This window comes from Pelobates fuscus, chromosome 9 (assembly GCF_036172605.1).
Source record: "Pelobates fuscus isolate aPelFus1 chromosome 9, aPelFus1.pri, whole genome shotgun sequence".
Classification (NCBI taxonomy): Eukaryota; Metazoa; Chordata; class Amphibia; order Anura; family Pelobatidae; genus Pelobates; species Pelobates fuscus.
Genome location: NC_086325.1, coordinates 343,306 through 367,918, shown reverse-complemented (window position 1 = coordinate 367,918; position 24,613 = coordinate 343,306). Strand labels below are relative to the sequence as shown.

At 40.1% G+C, this 24,613-nt stretch overlaps 1 protein-coding gene across 1 annotated transcript; it reads left to right on the top strand.

Moving 5' to 3' along the window:
* The first annotated feature begins 1,497 nt into the window (after positions 1–1,497).
* LOC134572967 (serine-rich adhesin for platelets-like) lies at positions 1,498–20,061 on the top strand. The gene is made up of 6 exons (XM_063432308.1): positions 1,498–1,618; positions 10,030–10,861; positions 11,072–12,331; positions 12,647–17,739; positions 17,841–17,938; positions 19,690–20,061. The coding sequence occupies exons 1-6, from the start codon at positions 1,567–1,569 to the stop codon at positions 19,744–19,746; spliced, it is 7,392 nt and encodes a 2,463-aa protein (XP_063288378.1). The 5' UTR covers positions 1,498–1,566; the 3' UTR covers positions 19,747–20,061.
* Positions 20,062–24,613: the final 4,552 nt, after the last annotated feature.

Genomic DNA, 24,613 nt, shown 5'->3' with positions numbered 1-24,613 from the left:
TGTATATTATATTTATATAGCACTAACAGGTGTACTCAGCACTTTACAGGTTACATTACATTAGAGGGAGGTACAGTAAGTGCAGTAGGTATACAGTGTATGTATATTATATTTATATAGCGCTAACAGGTGTACTCAGCACTTTACAGGTTACATTACATTAGAAGGAGGTACAGTAAGTGCAGTAGGTATACAGTGTATGTATATTTTATTTACATAGCGCTAACAGGTGTACTCAGCACTTTACAGGTTTCATTACAGTAGAGGGAGGTACAGTAAGTGCAGTAGGTATACAGTGTATGTATATTTTATTTACATAGCACTAACAGGTGTACTCAGCACTTTACAGGTTACATTACATTAGAAGGAGGTACAGTAAGTGCAGTAGGTATACAGTGTATGTATATTTTATTTACATAGCGCTAACAGGTGTACTCAGCACTTTACAGGTTACATTACAGTAGAGGGAGGTACAGTAAGTGCAGTAGGTATACAGTGTTCATTTAAGTATTTATGTCTCAAACAGAAAAATGAATAATGTCTATTAAACCTAAATGAGACACATGAAGAAAAGAAAATCTCCTCTGAACATTCAACAAACAGTTTTATTGTCGGTCTGTGGTTAGATGGTTTGTACACTTAAACATTTGTCATGTCAGCTGGAAAAGAAATCTTATTGCCTCTACGGCAACGTCATTTAACGTCCTTAGAATATTCCCATTTTATCACCTGTTCATTCGTTTCCACTTTTTGCATCATATTTGATAACTAAAAATCTATTTAATCATTTACCCATGTAAAAATGAAAAATGGATTTACAATTTCAAGACAATTTTGTAATATATGTTGTTTTATATTCACTGATTTGTTTTATAAAAAAAATTTTCCCTTACAAATCCTTGTTTTAATAAATAAGTAAGTACTTAATATCATAAAACATCTGGTTGATTTCACATGTCTTTTAATCACATTAGGATTATTTAGTCAAATTTCTTAGAAATAGCAAAAGTGAATTTTAGTAGATAAATAGAGAGAGCGTTAGATAGATAGACAGACAGACAGATAGATAGATAGAGGATAGATAGATAGATAGATAGACAGACAGACAGATAGATAGATAGAGGATAGATAGATAGATAGATAGATAGATAGACAGACAGACAGACAGATAGATAGAGGATAGATAGATAGATAGAGGATAGATATATAGACAGACAGACAGACAGACAGACAGACAGACAGACAGATAGATAGATAGATAGATAGATAGATAGATAGATAGATAGATAGACAGATAGATAGTTTTGTCTTTGATTTGCTGTTCTTTTGCAATACATTCTTTCTGTATTCACCATTCACATTCTGGTCCCTCCCTTGACTACTAGCTATTCCTTTCCTTTAGGCATGCCTTCATCACCGTGATGTCAGAGGTGTATTTCACACCCTCTCTCACTTCTCAGTATTGATATATAACCTAACCCAAACAGGATTCACAGTTATTCTGCTCCAAGGGACAGTCACTTAGGAATTATTCTATTATTTATTTAAAGAAAAAAAAGAATCAAAATGTTTGGAGCTAGCAAGGTGATGCTCTGTGGATTTATAATACTTATTTCACGTAAGTACGAAGAATAATGTGACCATAAAATAAATTCTAAGCAAATTCTTAGTAACTTTTTTTTTTTTTTTATTCAAGTATACTGAATGATAATCAACACGCACATATTTTATTCATGGAATACTTATATAACAAATAATACACATAGAAATATAATTAGTAGCAGTTGTAGTATGTTTTGTTATTGTTCAGTAAATATTATTATTATTATTATTATTTTATTATTATTTTTATTATTATTATTTTATTATTATTTTATTATTCTGTATAAAGTGTCACTAAATTCCGCAGCACTGTACAACAGGTTGACTAGCAGACAAGTATTTGTAACAAGACAAATGTTGATGGTTTTGAGAGCTGTGCTCAAACGAGCTTACATTCTAGTGGATAATATAATATAAATATACTTATTCCTTATCTAGAGTAACATTGATATACTAAATATACTGTAACAGAGGCCAGGGAGTATCAATCATTATATAAAAAAAAAAAAATATTGCAATGCAGGCTGTTATTTTTTTCATTGATGTAGCTATTATCCACCAATTGTTATTTCTCTCTCGATGTCTCTCCAATTTAAACCCTACCATAATCTATAAGGCATTTTATGGATTAACACGTTTTTTTTTTTTTTTTTTTAAAAAGCCACTTTTTATCATCTTGTGGTGAAGGACTCCTTCTGAAGGAGTCCTGGAGTGTCTGATGAGAATTGTGATTGTAGTGGTACTTGGTAAATCAAGAGTTGATATTGAGGGTACTTTACTGAAATGATAGCCTACTTGTGATACTTACTGACAGAGAGATTAAGCAATAGTTTGCTAAAGGGACATTTCATGTTAAACAAATCTTTCGGCTATTTGTAAAGAAATGTAAAATGATTTTACTTTGCAGTTACAATGCTAAAAATGTCACATATATTTTGAATACACATAGCTTACAGATCGATTTTGAAACTTTAGGGGGTGGGAGGGTGATAATACCTTATATATATATAGTGGTATAGATGGTTGGTATGTACTGAACATTGTTCTAATAATCTCCCAGTCATGCTGTTTGTTCAAGTTGCCTTGATAACAATTGAAAGAAAACATGCTTTAACGATCTGTGTCAATGTGTTAGCATCAATATGAAGAACTGGGTGTGGATTACACAATAGGGCAGCAGGTCTATCTATACCACAGCAATAAGAGGAATCCATTGTGAAAATGATGACAGGGTAATATACTAACAGGTTGAAAAGATAAAACTCAAATCTAAAGAATTGACCCTTTTCACAGATTCCGTTGTTGGAGCTGACCCACAAGACAGTAAATGAAATAAGAAAAACAAATCAAAACCAGTTAAAGTACGAATCTCTTTATGAACCAAACAAAATCCTTCTTGACTTTAAAATGATGATAAACAGCTGTTATTAACAATGTCTACTATATAAACTAGTGAAGCCATATATATTCAGCTTGGAAAATAAATACATTTATCAGCTCTTTCTAACGTGTCGAATTTGGCAAATTTTATTTTACTGTGACATCCATTGCAATAGGCTAAAATCTCCCAATGATTTTCACAGAATCACTACTTTATTAAAAGTACATGTTCAAGCATTTTGTTTCTAGGAATGCGACCTTAAACGGGAGCTGTCCCTTCCCAGATGTTTTAATATTGTGTTTATTTAGCCACGTATTTAACAAATATGTATCTGTGAGGTGTGAAAAATAGAATGGAATTGAGAAATAAAGACATCATTATGCAATGACTGGGCGCCTCCATCTGAGCTCCCGGTCAGTCATTGTTATAAACTCTCTACTTTTAACACGGCAGTCAGTATAGAGAGAGTCTATACTCTCTGAGCTCCCTGTCAATCATTGTTATAAACTCTCTCCTTTTAACATGGCAGTCAGTATAGAGAGAGTCTATACTCTCTGAGCTCCCTGTCAGTCATTGTTATAAACTCTCTCCTTTTAACACGGCAGTCAGTATAGAGAGAGTCTATACTCTCTGAGCTCCCTGTCAGTCATTGTTATAAACTCTCTCCTTTTAACACGGCAGTCAGTATAGAGAGAGTCTATACTCTCTGAGTTCCCTGTCAATCATTGTTATAAACTCTCTACTTTTAACACGGCAGTCAGTATAGAGAGAGTCTATACTCTCTGAGCTCCCTGTCAATCATTGTTATAAACTCTCTCCTTTTAACACGGCAGTCAGTATAGAGAGAGTCTATACTCTCTGAGCTCCCTGTCAATCATTGTTATAAACTCTCTCCTTTTAACACGGCAGTCAGTATAGAGAGAGTCTATACTCTCTGAGCTCCCTGTCAATCATTGTTATAAACTCTCTCCTTTTAACACGGCAGTCAGTATAGAGAGAGTCTATACTCTCTGAGCTCCCTGTCAGTCATTGTTATAAACTCTCTCCTTTTAAACACGGCAGTCAGTATAGAGAGAGTCTATACTCTCTGAGCTCCCTGTCAATCATTGTTATAAACTCTCTACTTTTAACACGGCAGTCAGTATAGAGAGAGTCTATACTCTCTGAGCTCCCTGTCAGTCATTGTTATAAACTCTCTACTTTTAACACGGCAGTCAGTATAGAGAGAGTCTATACACTCTGAGCTCCCTGTCAGTCATTGTTATAAACTCTCTCCTTTTAACACGGCAGTCAGTATATAGAGAGTCTATACTCTCTGAGCTCCCTGTCAATCATTGTTATAAACTCTCTACATTTAACACGGCAGTCAGTATAGAGAGAGTCTATACTCTCTGAGCTCCCTGTCAATCATTGTTATAAACTCTCTCCTTTTAACACGGCAGTCAGTATAGAGAGAGTCTATACTCTCTGAGCTCCCTGTCAATCATTGTTATAAACTCTCTCCTTTTAACACGGCAGTCAGTATAGAGAGAGTCTATACTCTCTGAGCTCCCTGTCAATCATTGTTATAAACTCTCTACTTTTAACACGGCAGTCAGTATAGAGAGAGTCTATACTCTCTGAGCTCCCTGTCAGTCATTGTTATAAACTCTCTACTTTTAACACGGCAGTCAGTATAGAGAGAGTCTATACACTCTGAGCTCCCTGTCAGTCATTGTTATAAACTCTCTCCTTTTAACACGGCAGTCAGTATATAGAGAGTCTATACTCTCTGAGCTCCCTGTCAATCATTGTTATAAACTCTCTCCTTTTAACACGGCAGTCAGTATAGAGAGAGTCTATACTCTCTGAGCTCCCTGTCAGTCATTGTTATAAACTCTCTACTTTTAACACGGCAGTCAGTATAGAGAGTCTATACTCTCTGAGCTCCCTGTCAATCATTGTTATAAACTCTCTACTTTTAACACGGCAGTCAGTATAGAGAGAGTCTATACTCTCTGAGCTCCCTGTCAGTCATTGTTATAAACTCTCTACTTTTAACACGGCAGTCAGTATAGAGAGAGTCTATACTCTCTGAGCTCCCTGTCAGTCATTGTTATAAACTCTCTACTTTTAACACGGCAGTCAGTATAGAGAGAGTCTATACACTCTGAGCTCCCTGTCAGTCATTGTTATAAACTCTCTCCTTTTAACACGGCAGTCAGTATATAGAGAGTCTATACTCTCTGAGCTCCCTGTCAATCATTGTTATAAACTCTCTCCTTTTAACACGGCAGTCAGTATAGAGAGAGTCTATACTCTCTGAGCTCCCTGTCAGTCATTGTTATAAACTCTCTACTTTTAACACGGCAGTCAGTATAGAGAGTCTATACTCTCTGAGCTCCCTGTCAATCATTGTTATAAACTCTCTACTTTTAACACGGCAGTCAGTATAGAGAGAGTCTATACTCTCTGAGCTCCCTGTCAGTCATTGTTATAAACTCTCTACTTTTAACACGGCAGTCAGTATAGAGAGAGTCTATACTCTCTGAGCTCCCTGTCAATCATTGTTATAAACTCTCTCCTTTTAACACGGCAGTCAGTATAGAGAGAGTCTATACTCTCTGAGCTCCCTGTCAATCATTGTTATAAACTCTCTCCTTTTAACACGGCAGTCAGTATAGAGAGAGTCTATACTCTCTGAGCTCCCTGTCAGTCATTGTTATAAACTCTCTACTTTTAACACGGCAGTCAGTATAGAGAGAGTCTATACTCTCTGAGTTCCCTGTCAATCATTGTTATAAACTCTCTACTTTTAGCACGGCAGTCAGTATAGAGAGAGTCTATACTCTCTGAGTTCCCTGTCAATCATTGTTATAAACTCTCTACTTTTAACACGGCAGTCAGTATAGAGAGAGTCTATACTCTCTGAGCTCCCTGTCAGTCATTGTTATAAACTCTCTCCTTTTAACAAGGCAGTCAGTATAGAGAGAGTCTATACTCTCTGAGCTCCCTGTCAGTCATTGTTATAAACTCTCTACTTTTAACACGGCAGTCAGTATAGAGAGAGTCTATACTCTCTGAGCTCCCTGTCAATCATTGTTATAAACTCTCTACTTTTAACACGGCAGTCAGTATAGAGAGAGTCTATACACTCTGAGCTCCCTGTCAGTCATTGTTATAAATTCTCTACTTTTAACACGGCAGTCAGTATAGAGAGAGTCTATACTCTCTGAGCTCCCTGTCAGTCATTGTTATAAACTCTCTACTTTTAACACGGCAGTCAGTATAGAGAGAGTCTATACTCTCTGAGTTCCCTGTCAATCATTGTTATAAACTCTCTCCTTTTAACACGGCAGTCAGTATAGAGAGAGTCTATACTCTCTGAGCTCCCTGTCAATCATTGTTATAAACTCTCTCCTTTTAACACGGCAGTCAGTATAGAGAGAGTCTATACTCTCTGAGCTCCCTGTCAGTCATTGTTATAAACTCTCTACTTTTAACACGGCAGTCAGTATAGAGAGAGTCTATACTCTCTGAGTTCCCTGTCAATCATTGTTATAAACTCTCTCCTTTTAACACGGCAGTCAGTATAGAGAGAGTCTATACTCTCTGAGCTCCCTGTCAGTCATTGTTATAAACTCTCTACTTTTAACACGGCAGTCAGTATAGAGAGAGTCTATACTCTCTGAGCTCCCTGTCAATCATTGTTATAAACTCTCTCCTTTTAACACGGCAGTCAGTATAGAGAGAGTCTATACTCTCTGAGCTCCCTGTCAGTCATTGTTATAAACTCTCTACTTTTAACACGGCAGTCAGTATAGAGAGAGTCTATACTCTCTGAGTTCCCTGTCAATCATTGTTATAAACTCTCTCCTTTTAACACGGCAGTCAGTATAGAGAGAGTCTATACTCTCTGAGCTCCCTGTCAATCATTGTTATAAACTCTCTCCTTTTAACACGGCAGTCAGTATAGAGAGAGTCTATACTCTCTGAGCTCCCTGTCAATCATTGTTATAAACTCTCTACTTTTAACACGGCAGTCAGTATAGAGAGAGTCTATACTCTCTGAGCTCCCTGTCAGTCATTGTTATAAACTCTCTCCTTTTAACACGGCAGTCAGTATAGAGAAAGTCTATACTCTCTGAGCTCCCTGTCAATCATTGTTATAAACTCTCTCCTTTTAACAAGACAGTCAGTATAGAGAGAGTCTATACTCTCTGAGCTCCCTGTCAATCATTGTTATAAACTCTCTCCTTTTAACACGGCAGTCAGTATAGAGAGAGTCTATACTCTCTGAGCTCCCTGTCAGTCATTGTTATAAACTCTCTACTTTTAACACGGCAGTCAGTATAGAGAAAGTCTATACTCTCTGAGCTCCCTGTCAATCATTGTTATAAACTCTCTCCTTTTAACAAGGCAGTCAGTATAGAGAGAGTCTATACTCTCTGAGCTCCCTGTCAATCATTGTTATAAACTCTCTCCTTTTAACAAGGCAGTCAGTATAGAGAGAGTCTATACTCTCTGAGCTCCCTGTCAATCATTGTTATAAACTCTCTCCTTTTAACAAGGCAGTCAGTATAGAGAGAGTCTATACTCTCTGAGCTCCCTGTCTATCATTGTTATAAACTCTCTCCTTTTAACAAGGCAGTCAGTATAGAGAGAGTCTATACTCTCTGAGCTCCCTGTCAATCATTGTTATAAACTCTCTCCTTTTAACAAGGCAGTCAGTATAGAGAGAGTCTATACTCTCTGAGCTCCCTGTCAATCATTGTTATAAACTCTCTCCTTTTAACAAGGCAGTCAGTATAGAGAGAGTCTATACTCTCTGAGCTCCCTGTCAATCATTGTTATAAACTCTCTCCTTTTAACAAGGCAGTCAGTATAGAGAGAGTCTATACTCTCTGAGCTCCCTGTCTATCATTGTTATAATCTCTCTACTTTTAACACGGCAGTCAGTATAGAGAAAGTCTATACTCTCTGAGCTCCCTGTCAATCATTGTCATAAACTCTCTACTTTTAACACGGCAGTCAGTATAGAGAAAGTCTATACTCTCTGAGCTCCCTGTCAATCATTGTTATAAACTCTCTCCTTTTAACACGGCAGTCAGTATAGAGAGAGTCTATACTCTCTGAGCTCCCTGTCCGTCATTGTTATAAACTCTCTACTTTTAGCACGGCAGTCAGTATAGAGAGAGTCTATACTCTCTGAGCTCCCTGTCAATCATTGTTATTAACTCTCTACTTTTAACACGGCAGTCAGTATAGAGAGAGTCTATACTCTCTGAGCTCCCTGTCAATCATTGTTATAAACTCTCTCCTTTTAACAAGGCAGTCAGTATAGAGAGAGTCTATACTCTCTGAGCTCCCTGTCAGTCATTGTTATAAACTCTCTACTTTTAACATGGCAGTCAGTATAGAGAGAGTCTATACTCTCTGAGCTCCCTGTCAATCATTGTTATAAACTCTCTACTCTTAACACGGCAGTCAGTATAGAGAGAGTCTATACTCTCTGCGCTCCCTGTCAATCATTGTTATAAACTCTCTCCTTTTAACACGGCAGTCAGTATAGAGAGAGTCTATACTCTCTGAGCTCCCTGTCCGTCATTGTTATAAACTCTCTCCTTTTAACACGGCAGTCAGTATAGAGAGAGTCTATACTCTCTGAGCTCCCTGTCAGTCATTGTTATAAACTCTCTACTTTTAACACGGCAGTCAGTATAGAGAGAGTCTATACTCTCTGAGCTCCCTGTCCGTCATTGTTATAAACTCTCTACTTTTAGCACGGCAGTCAGTATAGAGAGAGTCTATACTCTCTGAGCTCCCTGTCAATCATTGTTATAAACTCTCTACTTTTAACACGGCAGTCAGTATAGAGAGAGTCTATACTCTCTGAGCTCCCTGTCAGTCATTGTTATAAACTCTCTCCTTTTAACACGGCAGTCAGTATAGAGAGACCATTCAGAGAAGAGGAGAAATTAAAAAAAAATCTATTTCACCTCTTCATTTGCAACGTTTTCCCTGACTTTGTATTGCCTGAACTGGTTTATGATTTTTCTTTCTAAATCTTCAAAAAAATAAAATAAAAAGGTTAGCAGAAGTTATAGGCGATTGTCTGTGATTATTTGGTGATGTCAATTGCAGAGAATTGAAAGTCCCCTAATTAATAGAGACTTGTATGCTTATGTAAACGTTTTGGATTACAGTCAAACCGCCCCAGATTGGTGGAGTTGTACCATGAGATGAGATATTTTGTTAAAATAAAAAAATAAATCCAAGATAGAATGGGTGCAAAGCGAGTCTCTCCTGTAACCCTTGAGAGTATTTATTTGTGGATGATGATATCAAATGTTTAGCTTGAATCAAATTGTTGTGTACTTAATGTGATACATACATTGTAGCAGCAATAGATAGGAATAGGGTGCCAGTTGTATAGGTCATGCATAGCACGCATTGGCAATACATCCAGAACCATTTCATGAAGCTACCATGGACTGCCCTGGTAATTGTAAGATAATTGACTGATATTCGCCATATCAGCGTTGTGGTAGCAATCAGTGTTTAAAAAAAATATACTAAAAACATAAAAAGATCAAAGTTGTAAGAAAACAAATTCACTAAGAAAGTGAGATATGGATTCTGATCTTTACACTCGAACGCCTGTGAATAGGCTTTGAAAATTCTCTCTCTGTTAATTTTGGCGTGAGACGTTAATCATATTTTGAACTAAGGGATTTATTTAACAGTTTTGCTAAATTGGCAACATTTAGGGCAAAGCAGTGAAGGTAGAAAAAAATATCTCTGACAGGTTTTCTTACTTAGCTGTGGATTCAATATAAACTCAGACTTATGATCTTAATAGTTTGTTTTAGAACTTCAGGACAGAAGGGTTTCTTTGACTAAGAATGTTGTTAGATCTTTTTTCCGGTCATTCTATTGGTAATACGATGTCTGTGTGAGAGAGTGTGTTTGTGTTTAATTATATCCTTTCTTTAGTATATTTTATGATTTAGCTTGTTATTATGTTTTTACTAATAAAATCTAATATGTTGTTTTGTTTTCCACAGTTTCCCAGGTCGAAGCGCAGAGTTCATCATCACTTCTTGAGTTACTCAATAATCTTATCCAGCAACTAGTACAAATAATTCAAAACGTAATAAAACAGTTAACAAATCCCACAACAACAGCGGCTCCTGCAACCACTTTACCCAGTAGCTCGACTATAAGTACAGCTACGCAGCATAGCACTGGGACTAGTAATCAGGCTACAATAACGGCGACAACTGCTGCATCTTCTAGCAGCAGCCTTTCAACTGCCACCAGTAGCAGCCAATCCACAGGAAGCACTGATAGCCTCCTATCATCAGCCAATGTGGAGACAACAGTCAGTCACCAATCAACAGCTACCAGCAGCATTGCAGTCTCTTCAACTACCAGGACTGATAGCAGTAGCCAATCTATATCAGCCAGCACGGAAACATCTTCAAACATTGGGAGCAGCACTCAATCACTTTTCACAAATAACACTCTGAGCTCTCCCATTTCAGATACCAGCAGTCAATCACCATCAGCTAGTACAGAAACATCTCAAGTTACTGGGACCAACAGTCAATCAGCATCAACCAGTACACAGACATCTTCCAGTGTTCGGACCACTTGCCAAACAGCCCCCATGAGTAACACTCAGGGCACTTCCTTTACAGACACAAGTAGTCAACCACCATCAGCCAACACAGAGACATCACCCAACACTGCTACCAGGAGCCAATCAGAATCCACTACTAACACTCTAACCTCTTCTGGTATAGAGACTAGTAGTCAACCACCATCAGCCAACACAGGTACATTGTACAATACTGCTACCAGGAGCCAATCTGAATCCACAATTAACACTCTAACCTCTTCAGGTACAGAGACTAGTAGTTTACCACCATCAGCCAACACAGGGACATCTTACAATACTGCTACCAACAGCCAATCTGAATCTACTACTAACACTCTAACCTCTTCTGGTAGAGAGACCAGCAGTCAACCACCATCAGCAGACACAGGGACATCTTCCAATACTGCTAACAACAGCCAATCAGAATCCACCATTAACACTCTAACCTCTTCTGGTACAGAGACCATCAGTCAATCACCATCAGCCAATACAGGGACATCATCCAATACCGCTTCCAGGAGCCAATCAGAATCCACCATTAACACTCTGACCTCTTCTGGTACAGAGACCAGCAGTCAACCACCATCACCCACAACAGGGACAGCTTCCAATACTGCTACCAGGAGCCAATCTGAATCCACTACTAACACTCTAACCTCTTCTGGTACAGAGACCAGCAGTCAACCACCATCACCCAGCACAGAGACATCATCCAATACTGCTACCGGGAGCCAATCAGAATCCACCATTAACACGCTAACCTCTTCTGGTACAGAGACCAGCAGTAAACCACCTTCAGCCAACACAGGGACATCAACCAATACTGCAACTAACAGCCAATCAGAATCCACTACTAACACTCTAACCTCTTCTCGTAGAGAGCCCACCAGTCAATCACAATCAGTCAACACAGGGACATCTTCCAATACTGCTACCAGGAGCCAATCTGAATCCACAATTAACACTCTAACCTCTTCTGTTACAGAGACTAGTAGTCAACCATCATCAGCCAACACAGGGACATCTTACAATACTGCTACCAACAGCCAATCCGAATCTACTACTAACACTCTAACCTCTTCTGGTACAGAGACCAGCAGTCAATCACCATCAGCCAATACAGGGACATCGTCCAATACCACTACGAGGAGCCAATCAGAATCCACCATTAACACTCTAACCTCTTCTAGTACAGAGACCAGCAGTCAATCACCATCACCCAGCACAGGGACATCTTCCAATACTGCTACCAGGAGCCAATCTAAATCCACTACTAACACTCTAACCTCTTCTGGTATAGAGATTAGTAGTCAACCACCATCAGCCAACACAGGGACAACTTACAATACTGCTACCAACAGCCAATCTGAATCTACTACTAACACTCTAACCTCTTCTGGTACAGAGACCAGCAGTCAACCACCATCACCCAGCACTGAGACATCATCCAATACTGCTAACAGGAGCCAATCAGAATCCACCATTAACACGCTAACCTCTTCTGGTACAGAGACCAGCAGTAAACCACCATCAGCCAACACAGGGACACCACCCAATACTGCTACCAACAGCCAATCTGAATCCACTACTTACACTCTAACCTCTTCTGGTACAGAGACCAGCAGTCAACCACCTTCAGCCAATACAGGGACATCACCCAATACTGCAACTAACAGCCAATCAGAATCCACTACTAACACTCTAACCTCTTCTCGTAGAGGGCCAACCAGTCAATCACCATCAGCCAACACAGGGGCATCTTCCAATACTGCTACCAGGAGCCAATCTGAATCCACAATTAACACTCTAACCTCTTCGGGTACAGAGACTAGTAGTCAACCACCATCAGCCAACACAGGGACATCTTACAATACTGCTACCAACAGCCAATCCGAATCTACTACTAATACTCTAACCTCTTCTGGTACAGAGAGCAGCAGTCAATCACCATCAGCCAATACAGGGATATCGTCCAATACCACTACGAGGAGCCAATCAGAATCCACCATTAACACTCTAACCTCTTCTAGTACAGAGACCAGCAGTCAATCACCATCACCCAGCACAGGGACATCTTCCAATACTGCTACCAGGAGCCAATCTGAATCCACTACTAACATTCTAACCTCTTCTGGTACAGAGACCAGCAGTCAACCACCATCAGCCAACACAGGGACATCGTCCAATACTGCTACCAGGAGTCAATCTGAATCCACAATTAACACTCTAACCTCTTCTGGTACAGAGACTAGTAGTCAACCACCATCAACCAACACAGGGACATCTTACAATACTGCTACCAACAGCCAATCCGAATCTACTACTAACACTCTAACCTCTTCTGGTACAGAGGCCAGCAGTCAACCACCATCAGCGAACACAGGGACATCTTACAATACTGCTAACAACAACCAATCAGAATCCACCATTAACACTTTAACCTCTTCTAGTACAGAGACCAGCAGTCAATCACCATCACCCAGCACAGGGACATCTTCCAATACTGCTACCAGGAGCCAATCTGAATCCACTACTAACACTCTAACCTCTTCTGGTACAGAGACCAGCAGTCAGCCACCATCACCCAGCACAGGGACATCATCCAATACTGCTACCAGGAGCCAATCAGAATCCACCATTTACACTCTAACCTCTTCTGGTACAGAGACTAGTAGTCAACCACCATCAGCCAACACAGGGACATCTTACAATACTGCTACCAACAGCCAATCTGAATCTACTACTAACACTATAACCTCTTCTGGTACAGAGACCAGCAGTAAACCACCATCAGCCAACACAGGGACATCTTCAATTACGGGGACAAGCAGCCAATCAGCATTAACCAGTAATGATCTGAGCACTTCCATAACAGAAACAAATAGTCAATCACGACTCACCAGCCCAGAAACATCTTTAATTACTGGAATCAGCAGTCATGCAGGATCTGCCAGTAACACTTTAACCTCTTTCAGTACAGAGACCAGTAGCCCACCAACATCAGTCAGTGGGACATCTTTCATTACTGCTGCCAGCAGCCAGTCAGCATCTGCCAGTAAAACTCTGAGCACGTCCACTACAATAACAATTAGTCAACCACTTTCAGCTGGTATAGAGACATTGTTCAGTACTGGGACTACTAGACAAACAATATTCACTAGTAACACAATAAGCAGTTCCATTACTAGTACCAGTAGTCAGCAACCATCAACCAACACAAAGACTTCTTCAACTACTGAAACCAAAAGCCAAACTGCATCCACTAGTAATACTGCTTCTATTACAGAAATGAGTAGTCAGCCACCATCAGCTGGTATACAAACATCTTCAACTACTGGAACCAACAGCCAAACTGCATCCACCAATAGCACTCTGAGTACTTCAGTTACAGAAATAAGTAGTCAACCTCTATCAACTGGTATCCAGACATCTTCCAGTACTAAAACTACAAGCCAATCAGCATTTACTAACAACAATTTGAGCACTGTTACAGGTGGCAGTAGTCAACCTACATCAGCAGGAATACAGACATCTTCAGTTACTGGATCCAACAGCCAATCAGCATACACCAGTAAAACTCTGAGCACTTTCATTACAGAAACTAGTAGTCAACCACCATCAGTTACAATACAGACATCTTCCAGTACTCAAACTACAAGCCAATCAGCATTCACCAATAACCCTCTGAGCACTTCTATTGCAGAAATCAGTAGCAAGCCAACAACAGCAAACAGAGAGACATCGACAATTACTGGAACCAACAGTCAACCATTATCTACCAGTAACATTCTGAGCTCTCTCATTACTGCTGCAAGTATCCAACCACCATCAGGCAACACAGAGATGTCTTCCATCACTGGTACATACAGCTTTTCATCATCCACCAGTAGCACTCCAAGCTCTTTCTTTACTAATTCCATTAGTCATTCCCCATCAGTAAACACAGGGACATCATCAAATACTGGAACCAGTAGCCAAACAACATCCAACAGTAACATTCTTAGCACGTCCATTAAAGAAAACAGTAGCCAACAACCACTGGTCAGTACACAGGTATCCACCACTACTGGTACCAACAGCCAAGCAACATCTACCAGTAGCACTATGACTTCTGGTTCTAGCAGTCAACCCCCATCCAGTGAATCAACATCAGTCAGCACAGGGACATCTTTTAACACTAGGACCAGCAGACTAACAACATCCACCAGTAGCACTCAGACCACTTCCATTACAGGAACCAATAGGCAACAGTCACTGGACATTATGCAGTCACCCACCAGTTATGGAACCAATAGCGAATCAACATTCTCCAATAATACTCCAAGCTCTTCAATTACAGGAACGAGTAGCCAGCTATCACCGGCCAGTACACAATCATCCACCAGTACTGGAACCAATAGCCAATCAACATCCACTAGTAGCACTCTAACCTCTTTCATTACTGGTTCTAGTAGTCAACCCCCATCTACTCAACCCCGTTCAGCCAGCACAGGGACATCTTTTAATACTGTGATCAGCAGCCAAATGATATCCACTAGTAGCACTCTGAGCACTTCCATTACAGGGACCAATAGTCAACAACCACTGCCCACTACACAGTCACCCACCAGTACTGGAACAAATAGCCAACCAACATCCACCAGCAACACTCCGAGCACTTCAATTACAGGAATGAGTAGTCAGCTACCACCTGCCAGTACACAATCATCCACCAGTACTGAAACCAATAGCCAATCAACATCCACTAGTAGCACTCTAACCTCTTTCATTACTGATTCTAGTAGTCAACCCCCATCTAGTCAACTCCCATCAGCAAGCACAGAGACATCTTTTAACACTGGGACCAGCAGCCAAATGATATCTATTAGTAACACTTTGAGCACTTCCATTACAGGGACCAGTAGTCAACAACCACTACCCACTACACAGTCATCCACCAGTACTGGAACCAATAGCCAATCAACATCCTCCAGTAACACTTTTAACACTTCAATAACACAAACCAGTAGCCAGCTACCACCGGTCAGTACACAATCATCCACCAGTACTGAAACCAATAGCCAATCAACATCCACTAGTAGCACTCTAACCTCTTTAATTACTGGTTCTAGTAGTCAACCCCCATCTGGTCAACTCCCATCAGCAAGCACAGAGACATCTTTTAACACTGGGACCACCAGCCAAACGACATTACCTAGTAACACTCTGAGCACATCCATTACAGGAACCAATAGGCAACAGCCACTGGACACTACACAGTCACCAGCCAGTACTGGAACCAATAGCCAATCAACATTCTCCAATAACACTCCAAGCCCTTCAATTACAGGAACGAATAGCCAGCTACCAGTGACCAGTACAAAATCATCAACCAGTAGTGGAACCAATAGCCAATCAACATCCTCCAGTAACACTCTGAACACTTCAATTACAGGAACCAGTAGCCTACTACCATTGACCAGTACACAATCATCCACTAGTGCTGGGACCAACAGCCAATCAACATCCTCTAGTAGCACTCTGACTTTCATTACTAGTTCTAGTAGTCAAATATCATCTAGTCAACCTCCATCGGCCAGCACAGGGACATCTTTTAACACTGGGTCCAGCAGCCAAATCACATCCACTAGTAACACAATGATCACTTCCTTTACCGGAACCAATAGCCAACAACCACTGCCTACTACACAGTCATTCACAAGTACAGGAACAAAAAGCCAATTAACATCCTCCAGTAACACTCCCAGTAACACTCTGAACACTTCAATTACAGGAACTAGTAGTCTACTACCACTGACCAGTACACAGTCATCCATTAGTACTGGGACCAACAGCCAATCAACATCCACCAGTATCACTCTGGCCTCTTCCCTTACTAGTTCTAGTAGTCAAACCTCATCTAGTCAGCCCACATCAGCCAGCATGGGGACATCTTTTAACACTGGTGCCAGCAGCCAAACTGCATCCACCAATAACACTATCAGCTCTTCCATTACTGGAGCAACAAGCCAGCTACCACTGGTCACTACACGATCATCCACCAGTAGCACTCTAAAAACATTTTTTACAGAAACCAGTAGACTATTACCACCAGCCAGTACACAATCATTCATTAGTAGTAGGACCAACAGCCAATCAATATCCACAAGTAACATTCCGACCTCCGCCATTACTGGTTCTAGTAGTCAACCCCTATCTAGTCAACAAACATCAGCTAGCACAGGTACATCTTTTAACATGGGGACCAGCGGTAAAACAACATCCACCAGTAATGCTCTGAACACTTCCACAGGAACCAGTAGTCAACCTCCATCCAACACAGGGACATCTTCAAGCACTGGGTTCTTCAGCCAACAAACATCCGCCAGAAGCCCTATTAGCTCTTTCACTACTTCCAGTAGTCAATCCCCATTATACATCACAGGAACTATATCCACTACTGGAACCACCAGCCAACCAACATCTTCCAGCATCACAAATACTAAATCAACATCCACCGGCAACACTCCTAACTCATTTATTACTTTTACAGGTAGTCACACATCATCAAGCAGTCCTGTGACATCACCCAACACTGGAACTAGTAGTCAATTAACATCCAGTAATAGTCAGTCACCATCAACCAACACAGGGACAACTGTAACTACGGCAACAAATACCCAATCAACATCCACAAGCAAAATGGTGAACACTTCTAATACTGCTACCACCAGTCAACTTTCATCAACCAAATCTGTAACATCTTTCAGTACCACCTCCAATACCAAATCAGGATTTTCAAATGCCACAAGCTTAACCACTACAGTTACTAGTGTCAGTGTTGTATCATCAAATACAATAACCACTGCCACTAGTGGAACTACTGCTTCATCAGATCAAACTGTGACTTCATTTACAACATCATCTTTGAGCACACCAACAGGAACAAATAATATAGTGACCTCTACCACTGGAACAGGTAGCACATCAACATCAAGCACAAAAGCCAATGTTCAAACCACAAACAATACATTGACCTTGTCAAGCACTGTGACCCAACAGACACCAACAAGTGGAACCAAAAGTGTGACAAATGAAACTTCCACTAGTACAACTGTACCGTCTTCAACTACGGGTAAGTTTATCTATAAACACAGCCCTATTAAATTGAAATAAAACAAACAGATATGTTGGAAGTATTGTTCCATAACTAATTTTTGTCTTTTTCATTTTTAGTGAGCTCGGCTAGCACTGGGCTTCCTAACTGGGCCATAATTCTCATAGCTTTGGCGGTCAGCATTGGTACGGTCATACTCATTAGTACAACCTTCCTTGTAAGTGTGTCTACTAATACTTTTCAACTGATTTTTATACTAACATTTAATGTGTATGTAATTGCTAAACATTCTAAACTCACTACAAGTTGACCCTTTTTAAATAAATCACACACATTTTCTTTCTTTTAACCTTGAACAACACTTTTTCTCAATAGTGACCTAATTTATTATTATTTTTTTATATTTTACAGTGGTAAATGTCAACCAGAGTAATATTTTTTGTGTTTTCTAAAATTGCAGAAATAAGTCAGGCAAAATCAACCATTTTCCACATGTGGTGTGTTGACTCTTTAACCCTAGTAGGACACTTATATGTTTCTAACTTTATCCATATGCCATGCCTCCCAACTATCCCAATTTTTGCCGAAAATTTGCGATTTTTGTGTCCTGTCATGCCATCCCAACTTAGCTTCCCGGTGTTCCACTTTTCTGCCATCTGTCCCCTATGATGCGTTTGTGCTATGTTAAGATCTTGTGCAGAGAACACTGAAACGGTGCTCCCTGCAAGTCCTGCCCTCAGTGGACTGGCATTAGATGATTAAAAGACTGCCCTTTCAATGAGGGTGCACCCCCTTTGGACAGAGCCAGTGACATGATCACATTACTTGTCCACCCCCTTTATCTCCCTTCCAAATGCGTGCCAGAGTTTGGAGATATGGTATTAAACACATGCCATGTCCTATTTTAAGATTCTAGTATTTTGGGAGTGTTTTGGGAAAATATTAATGCAAATAAGTCTCAAGAAGTATATATGGTGTTGTTTTATAATGTGCCTGTCTTATTAAACATTAAAGTTAAAAAGAATTATGGTCTAGGCACTCAACGGTTACTTCTGCAGCAGATTTCATTGGAAAAAGTGCAAGGTTTCCATCTCCAAGAGATCTTTCTTAAGCTAACACTAAAGTGTACTAATACAGATTGTATAAGGTTTACAATTAAACAATACATTGATTCATAATTATACAAAGGTGTTTCTCAAATCATGTATCAAATACAGTCCTCAATTGAATCAACAGACGAGTGCACTCACCAATTTTAACCAACCAGGAGTCACCAATTACAAAAGAGGGTGAAACCACAACTCTTTTTAACTATTTAGGTGGGGTAGCCAGCCCCAGGTCTGGTAGCAGCAGGATTCCAGTAAGAGTGTGGTATTCCTTTTCTTTTATTGGTCCATTGTCTTATTAAACATGACTTGGTGCCATTAACCCCTTAAGGACACATGACATGTGTGACATGTCATGATTCCCTTTTATTCCAGAAATGTGGTCCTTAAGGGGTTAAAGTCGAACAAACCTATATTCCTAATGTCTAGTTAATGTATAGATGAAGAGGTATTTCAATATACATCTTTCTGATACGGGTAAATAATTGGAGTAGCAGTAACAACCGAGTAAACTGAATGGCAATAAGCATTGAGTCAAGGAGCAACTATGCATATTCAGCTCATAGCATACATTTGGACCTCAGGATTATGGGATGCCACATGTATTACGAGGGGGTGCTGCCACCTTAGCCTTTCCAGAATGCATTTTAATCTATACAATTATCAATACAAGACAGTGAGACAGACAGACGGATGGATGGATGAACAGACAGATATCTGGTTTGTGTGTTCTTTATTCTTTAAACTTCCCACCTTTATATACAATGTTTTATGTTTTGTTTTTTTTAATTACTGGTAAGATTGACATCTTAAATATTTTCTAGAAAACCTTAACTCACTCAACATTCATTTTTATTCTCAGATTGTCTACTGTGTGAGAAGATTTGCTGGTATCACTAGTTATAACATCACTGTTTAACCCAAAGAATATTCCTTTGCACTGATCTCTCCTATCCTGCAAAAGTATCCACTGATGTGAAACAACTGTAAATCTGGACAGCTGAGTCGTCGAACTCGGGAAAGAAGGACAGTCCTTTTCCAACCAGTCATTGTGTGTGATTTGGTTCTGAGACAGGAACACTCAAGGAAAGGCGTATCCCTGTGTCAGTTGTATTCAGTGGTGATATAAGACAACCCTGTACAAAGTATTTTTCTTTTGGGTTTTACTCAATAGTATCAATGAAAATGTACTGCGTCACTTTAAATAAAGTGTAATATATAGTTCCATAATAAAGTCCCCTGCATTCAGTCTGAGTAATGCAGTATAACATTACACCTATGGATGCATCATATATAAACTATCTTGGCTATATGTCACTATATGTCACACAGTAAAGGCTCTGTGACAAACTGTGGGCAGTATCTATATTATAGCATTTGTTAGTAAAACAGGATGTTTATAGCAAGATTGTGACAACCCCGGGAACTCTCAACATATCTAAATACGGTACACTTATACATTTATCAGTGTGAAGGTATTGCCTTATGATCACTATAAAATATGCAAAGTGTATGTTGTACAAATAGAGATAGGGACTAATATATATATATATAAACATTTTCGTATTTTTGTCTGGTCTAAACTGGTTTTGCCGGCAGAACCTTGGCCAATCAGAATTGTTCCGATTACATATTGTGTAATTCTGAGATTTTTCAATAAATTAAAATATATTTATTATGTAATTAATTTGAATCACTCCTTTATTGTGATATGAGTGAAGGCATACTATGTTTATTGTATTTTTTTTAATATTATTTAAATAAACACAATGTTCTAAAACTGTTATAAGAGTGAACCTTATATAAGGGCATTTGTTGTAAAGGTGGAAACATTAAGACATCAGTTACTTTCTGAAGCTTTAATATATAGTATAAATGTTACAGTAACAGCAGGAAAGCTGAGAGATGTATGTGTGTGGGATGAAAACTGGATCCAGTGGCCTTGATGTATCCCATTGTATTCTATAACCACACATTATTAATACACTGAACTTTAAAAATACTGTTTCTATATAGTACAAGTTTTGATACCGGAGAAACTGACGGAAGCCAAGCACAGAGAGATGGACACAGGTTTCTTCAGGAAGGAAGAGATTCTTTATTGGATCACCGATCGGGACTCAGAGGGACTAGCGTCACCAAAATACCACAAGTTCTGAGCCCCGGACAATAGTGCAGGCTCCTTATATAGGCACATAACTCCTCCCATATTAAGCTCCACCCGCACATTCTCTTGACCAATCATTACAAATAAGAATTAACTTCCTGTTTGACCGCATGGCTTGTCCAGCACAATGGAGGAGGGGGAATACTATATCCTGTATTCTTGCACATGCTCCGTACACTACTGATCGTATCTTGCCTCGTGCAACCAACTGATCGATACGTCAGCATATGCACGTACACATGCCACGTGGTAATCTCGGCCTACTAAATTTATTTTTACCGAGATTCCACCACATTCCCCCCTTTGATGCCTCTTGATATTTTACAATTACTTGAGGCATCACTTAACCTTAGTTTTGCTTACACCGCAAGTTACCTTGAACCAGACCAGACTTATCTTATGATGTGAATCTTTTAACACTCATCTTCCTGCATTGGTTCTCCTTGATCTAGAGCCTTATACTTATATATCGCCATTATCTGTGCAGCAGCCTTCCTCTCTGCTATACTTCCTATCAGGCTTTGCACAGACCTAACTACTAAGGGTATAAGACACGGTAGGAGTAGACACAACAGTAAAATCAGTAGGACTCCACCTACCACTGCCTTAAGCCCTCCAAACCACTCATACCAGCTACCAAACCAACTACTTGGATTGTACCCTTTCCATACCTGAGTAGGCACATGCGCTAGTTTAACCATATGGCTAGTAAGCTCAGCTATTGCTTGCCCTTCGTCATCTATTTGAAGACAGCAATTGCTTAGGTTAAACTTCCCACATACACCTCCCTCTACTGCCAAAAGGTAATCCAAGGCTAATCTATTCTGGTATACTGCTGTCCTCATCCTGGTATTATGTTTCACTAGGAGATTGAGCGCTTGTGATGTTTCGTTAGTGATAATCTCAACCACCGCCTGTAATCTTATAATGCGGTTGAGCATATAAATAGGGGTTCTATAACCAAAGGTACCATCTTCTGCCCACGTGGCTGGCCCATAATAATCTATGATACGCTGGGGAGGCCATTCATTATCTTCCCAGGTGCCTATCTCTAAGGGTCCCCTTTTCTTCCTATAATTCACATCATACACTTTAACACCTAAAGTCTCACCTGTTTCAATCGGTAACAAGAAGAAGGATGGTTTGAGCATACCCAACACACATGCCCCTTCCCAGTCCTGTGGCAGCTCCGAATAGGCTTTCTTACCACAGATCCAGTACAAATTTGCTGGGGCTCTCCAGGTAGATGTGATAGATAGATCAAACCACACATCCTTTAAATTGGCGTATCTAGCAAACGGGTTAGATGGTTCTGAGACATTTGAAGCCGACCACCAAGTTGTATTCTTTGTATCATCATCATAAGCTTTTTGCCCTAGACAAGTTAATTCTCCTACAGAAGTGTTATACATTATTCCTTTCCTTGCTATGCAAACATAACCTATGATGGAGGTCTTTAATCTCCACTCAGATTTACCTCTAACACTCATATGATAATCGGCTTGTGTAGATATTAGTTGGTCAACTGCCTCAGAACCGGACATTACCTCCTTTGCTTCCCAAGGCCATTGGTCTCCCATGTTAGTACCTCCACACACATAGCAGTTGGTAACATTAAGACTACCGGCAATACTCTCGGCTAAATCTATGAACAGGTTCTTAGCATTATGGGGGATCTTATTATCTATACTCATCTCTTCATAAAAGGAATGGTATACTTGATGAGTCTGGGAGGATACCGTATCAGTCTCTATTCCTATAAACAATAATGTCCCAGGATCTAAACCCGTCCCGTATATTTGAAACCCAAATAAATTGCCATACTTATCTAAGAACTTGTCGGGGTTATTTATAAGTATATGGATGGGATTACATTCCATAGACTTACAATATGGGCTAGTCGGCAACTTAGTCACTATCATGTCTTTGTCTACTGTCTGTCCCCAAGTCGCCCACCCCACACAAGACCAATATGGACAAAAGTTATAATCTTTATTTGGGCATCTGGGACTCACATATTTATTTTTACTACTGGGACAAATATATTTATCGTTAGATCCATACGTCCTCTCCCATCTAAGATCCCCACATACATTCCACGGCTTTCTACCACTTGATATCGCCTTACATGCATCAAATAGCAGAACACCCGAAGAATATACGGATTCTAACACCGTCTTATTAATTAGGGTCCCCTGAGGATCTCCATTCCTGAGAGTCAACCAAATTGTACGAGGTTGATACTCTGGACTGAAGCACTTAGGTTCTCCTACTCCTAAATGGCACACACTATAGTCTATATTTAGGTATCTACATCTTGATACCTCTCCTTTACATTCGTATTGTGAATGCCAAATTAGGGTTTGGGAAATATGGTTACCTGTTCTCGTAGTCTTAATGCATACCTCACAGCTAGGAGTGTCGGTACCTCTACCTTCCTGAATATAAAAACACATGTAAATAAACACAATCAAAAGCACATCTTTCGCCGTCATCCTCAGTCTTCGTCCGTGCGATGGAGCCTCAGCTTCCAGGATGTGAGGGCTGCAGGGAATGGAGTTCTGCTCGTCTTCACAGGTGTCCCTTCGAGACGTTCCTGGCTTATACACTATGTGTTGGTAAGCGGACAGGCTTTATTATGGCCTTCTCACTCACACCTGTAACAATAAAATTTGTAATCCACACGATTCCTCGTTACTCCGACTGAGTAGTGCGTTTCAACCGGATCTTGCAAGGATTCTCTGGATCTGCTGTAACTTGCCAAGAATCGACTGCTGCTGGTTTAACCCTGGAGTGATGTATCCACGGAGTCACTTCGGCTACTTTTATCGCTGTAGGGGTAGACAAAAGAACAACATAAGGACCTCTCCACTTGGGCCCTAACGGTACATTATTCCACTCTTTAATCCATACTTGATCTCCTGGATGATAACTATGAACAGGGGGATAAATATTCACAGGTAATCTATCTTGTACCCATTTCTGTACCTCCTCCATAGTCTTACCCAATTCTACAACCTGCTGCCGGGTAATTCCTTCTCCCAACTGACTCAAATCCCCCCTTAAGTTACCAAGTACGGGAGGTGGTCGCCCATACATGATTTCAAAAGGAGAGAGGCCCATCCTTCTGGTAGGGGTACTGCGGATTCGCAATAGAGCTATGGGTAAGAGAACGTTCCACTTAAGTTGGGTTTCCTGACACATTTTAGCCAACTGGTTCTTAATAGTTCTATTCATTCTCTCTACCTTACCAGAACTCTGGGGTCTATATGCAGTATGAAGCCTCCACTTTATACCAAGCATATGAGTCAGTTGTTGTAGGCACTGGTGAACAAAAGCTGGACCATTGTCCGATCCTATAGAACAGGGTAGTCCATATCGGGGTATTATTTCTCGTAGCAGGAATCTCACAACTTCTCCTGCTTTCTCTGTACGAGTAGGACATGCTTCTACCCAGCCTGAATAGGTGCACACAATTACCAACAGGTAACGATGTCCACCCGATTTAGGCATCACTGTAAAGTCTATTTGTAGATCGGACATGGGGAGTCCCCCCATAAACTGGACTCCTGGTGGCTTTACTGGTCCTTGTCTTGCATTATTTTTAGCACACGTTACA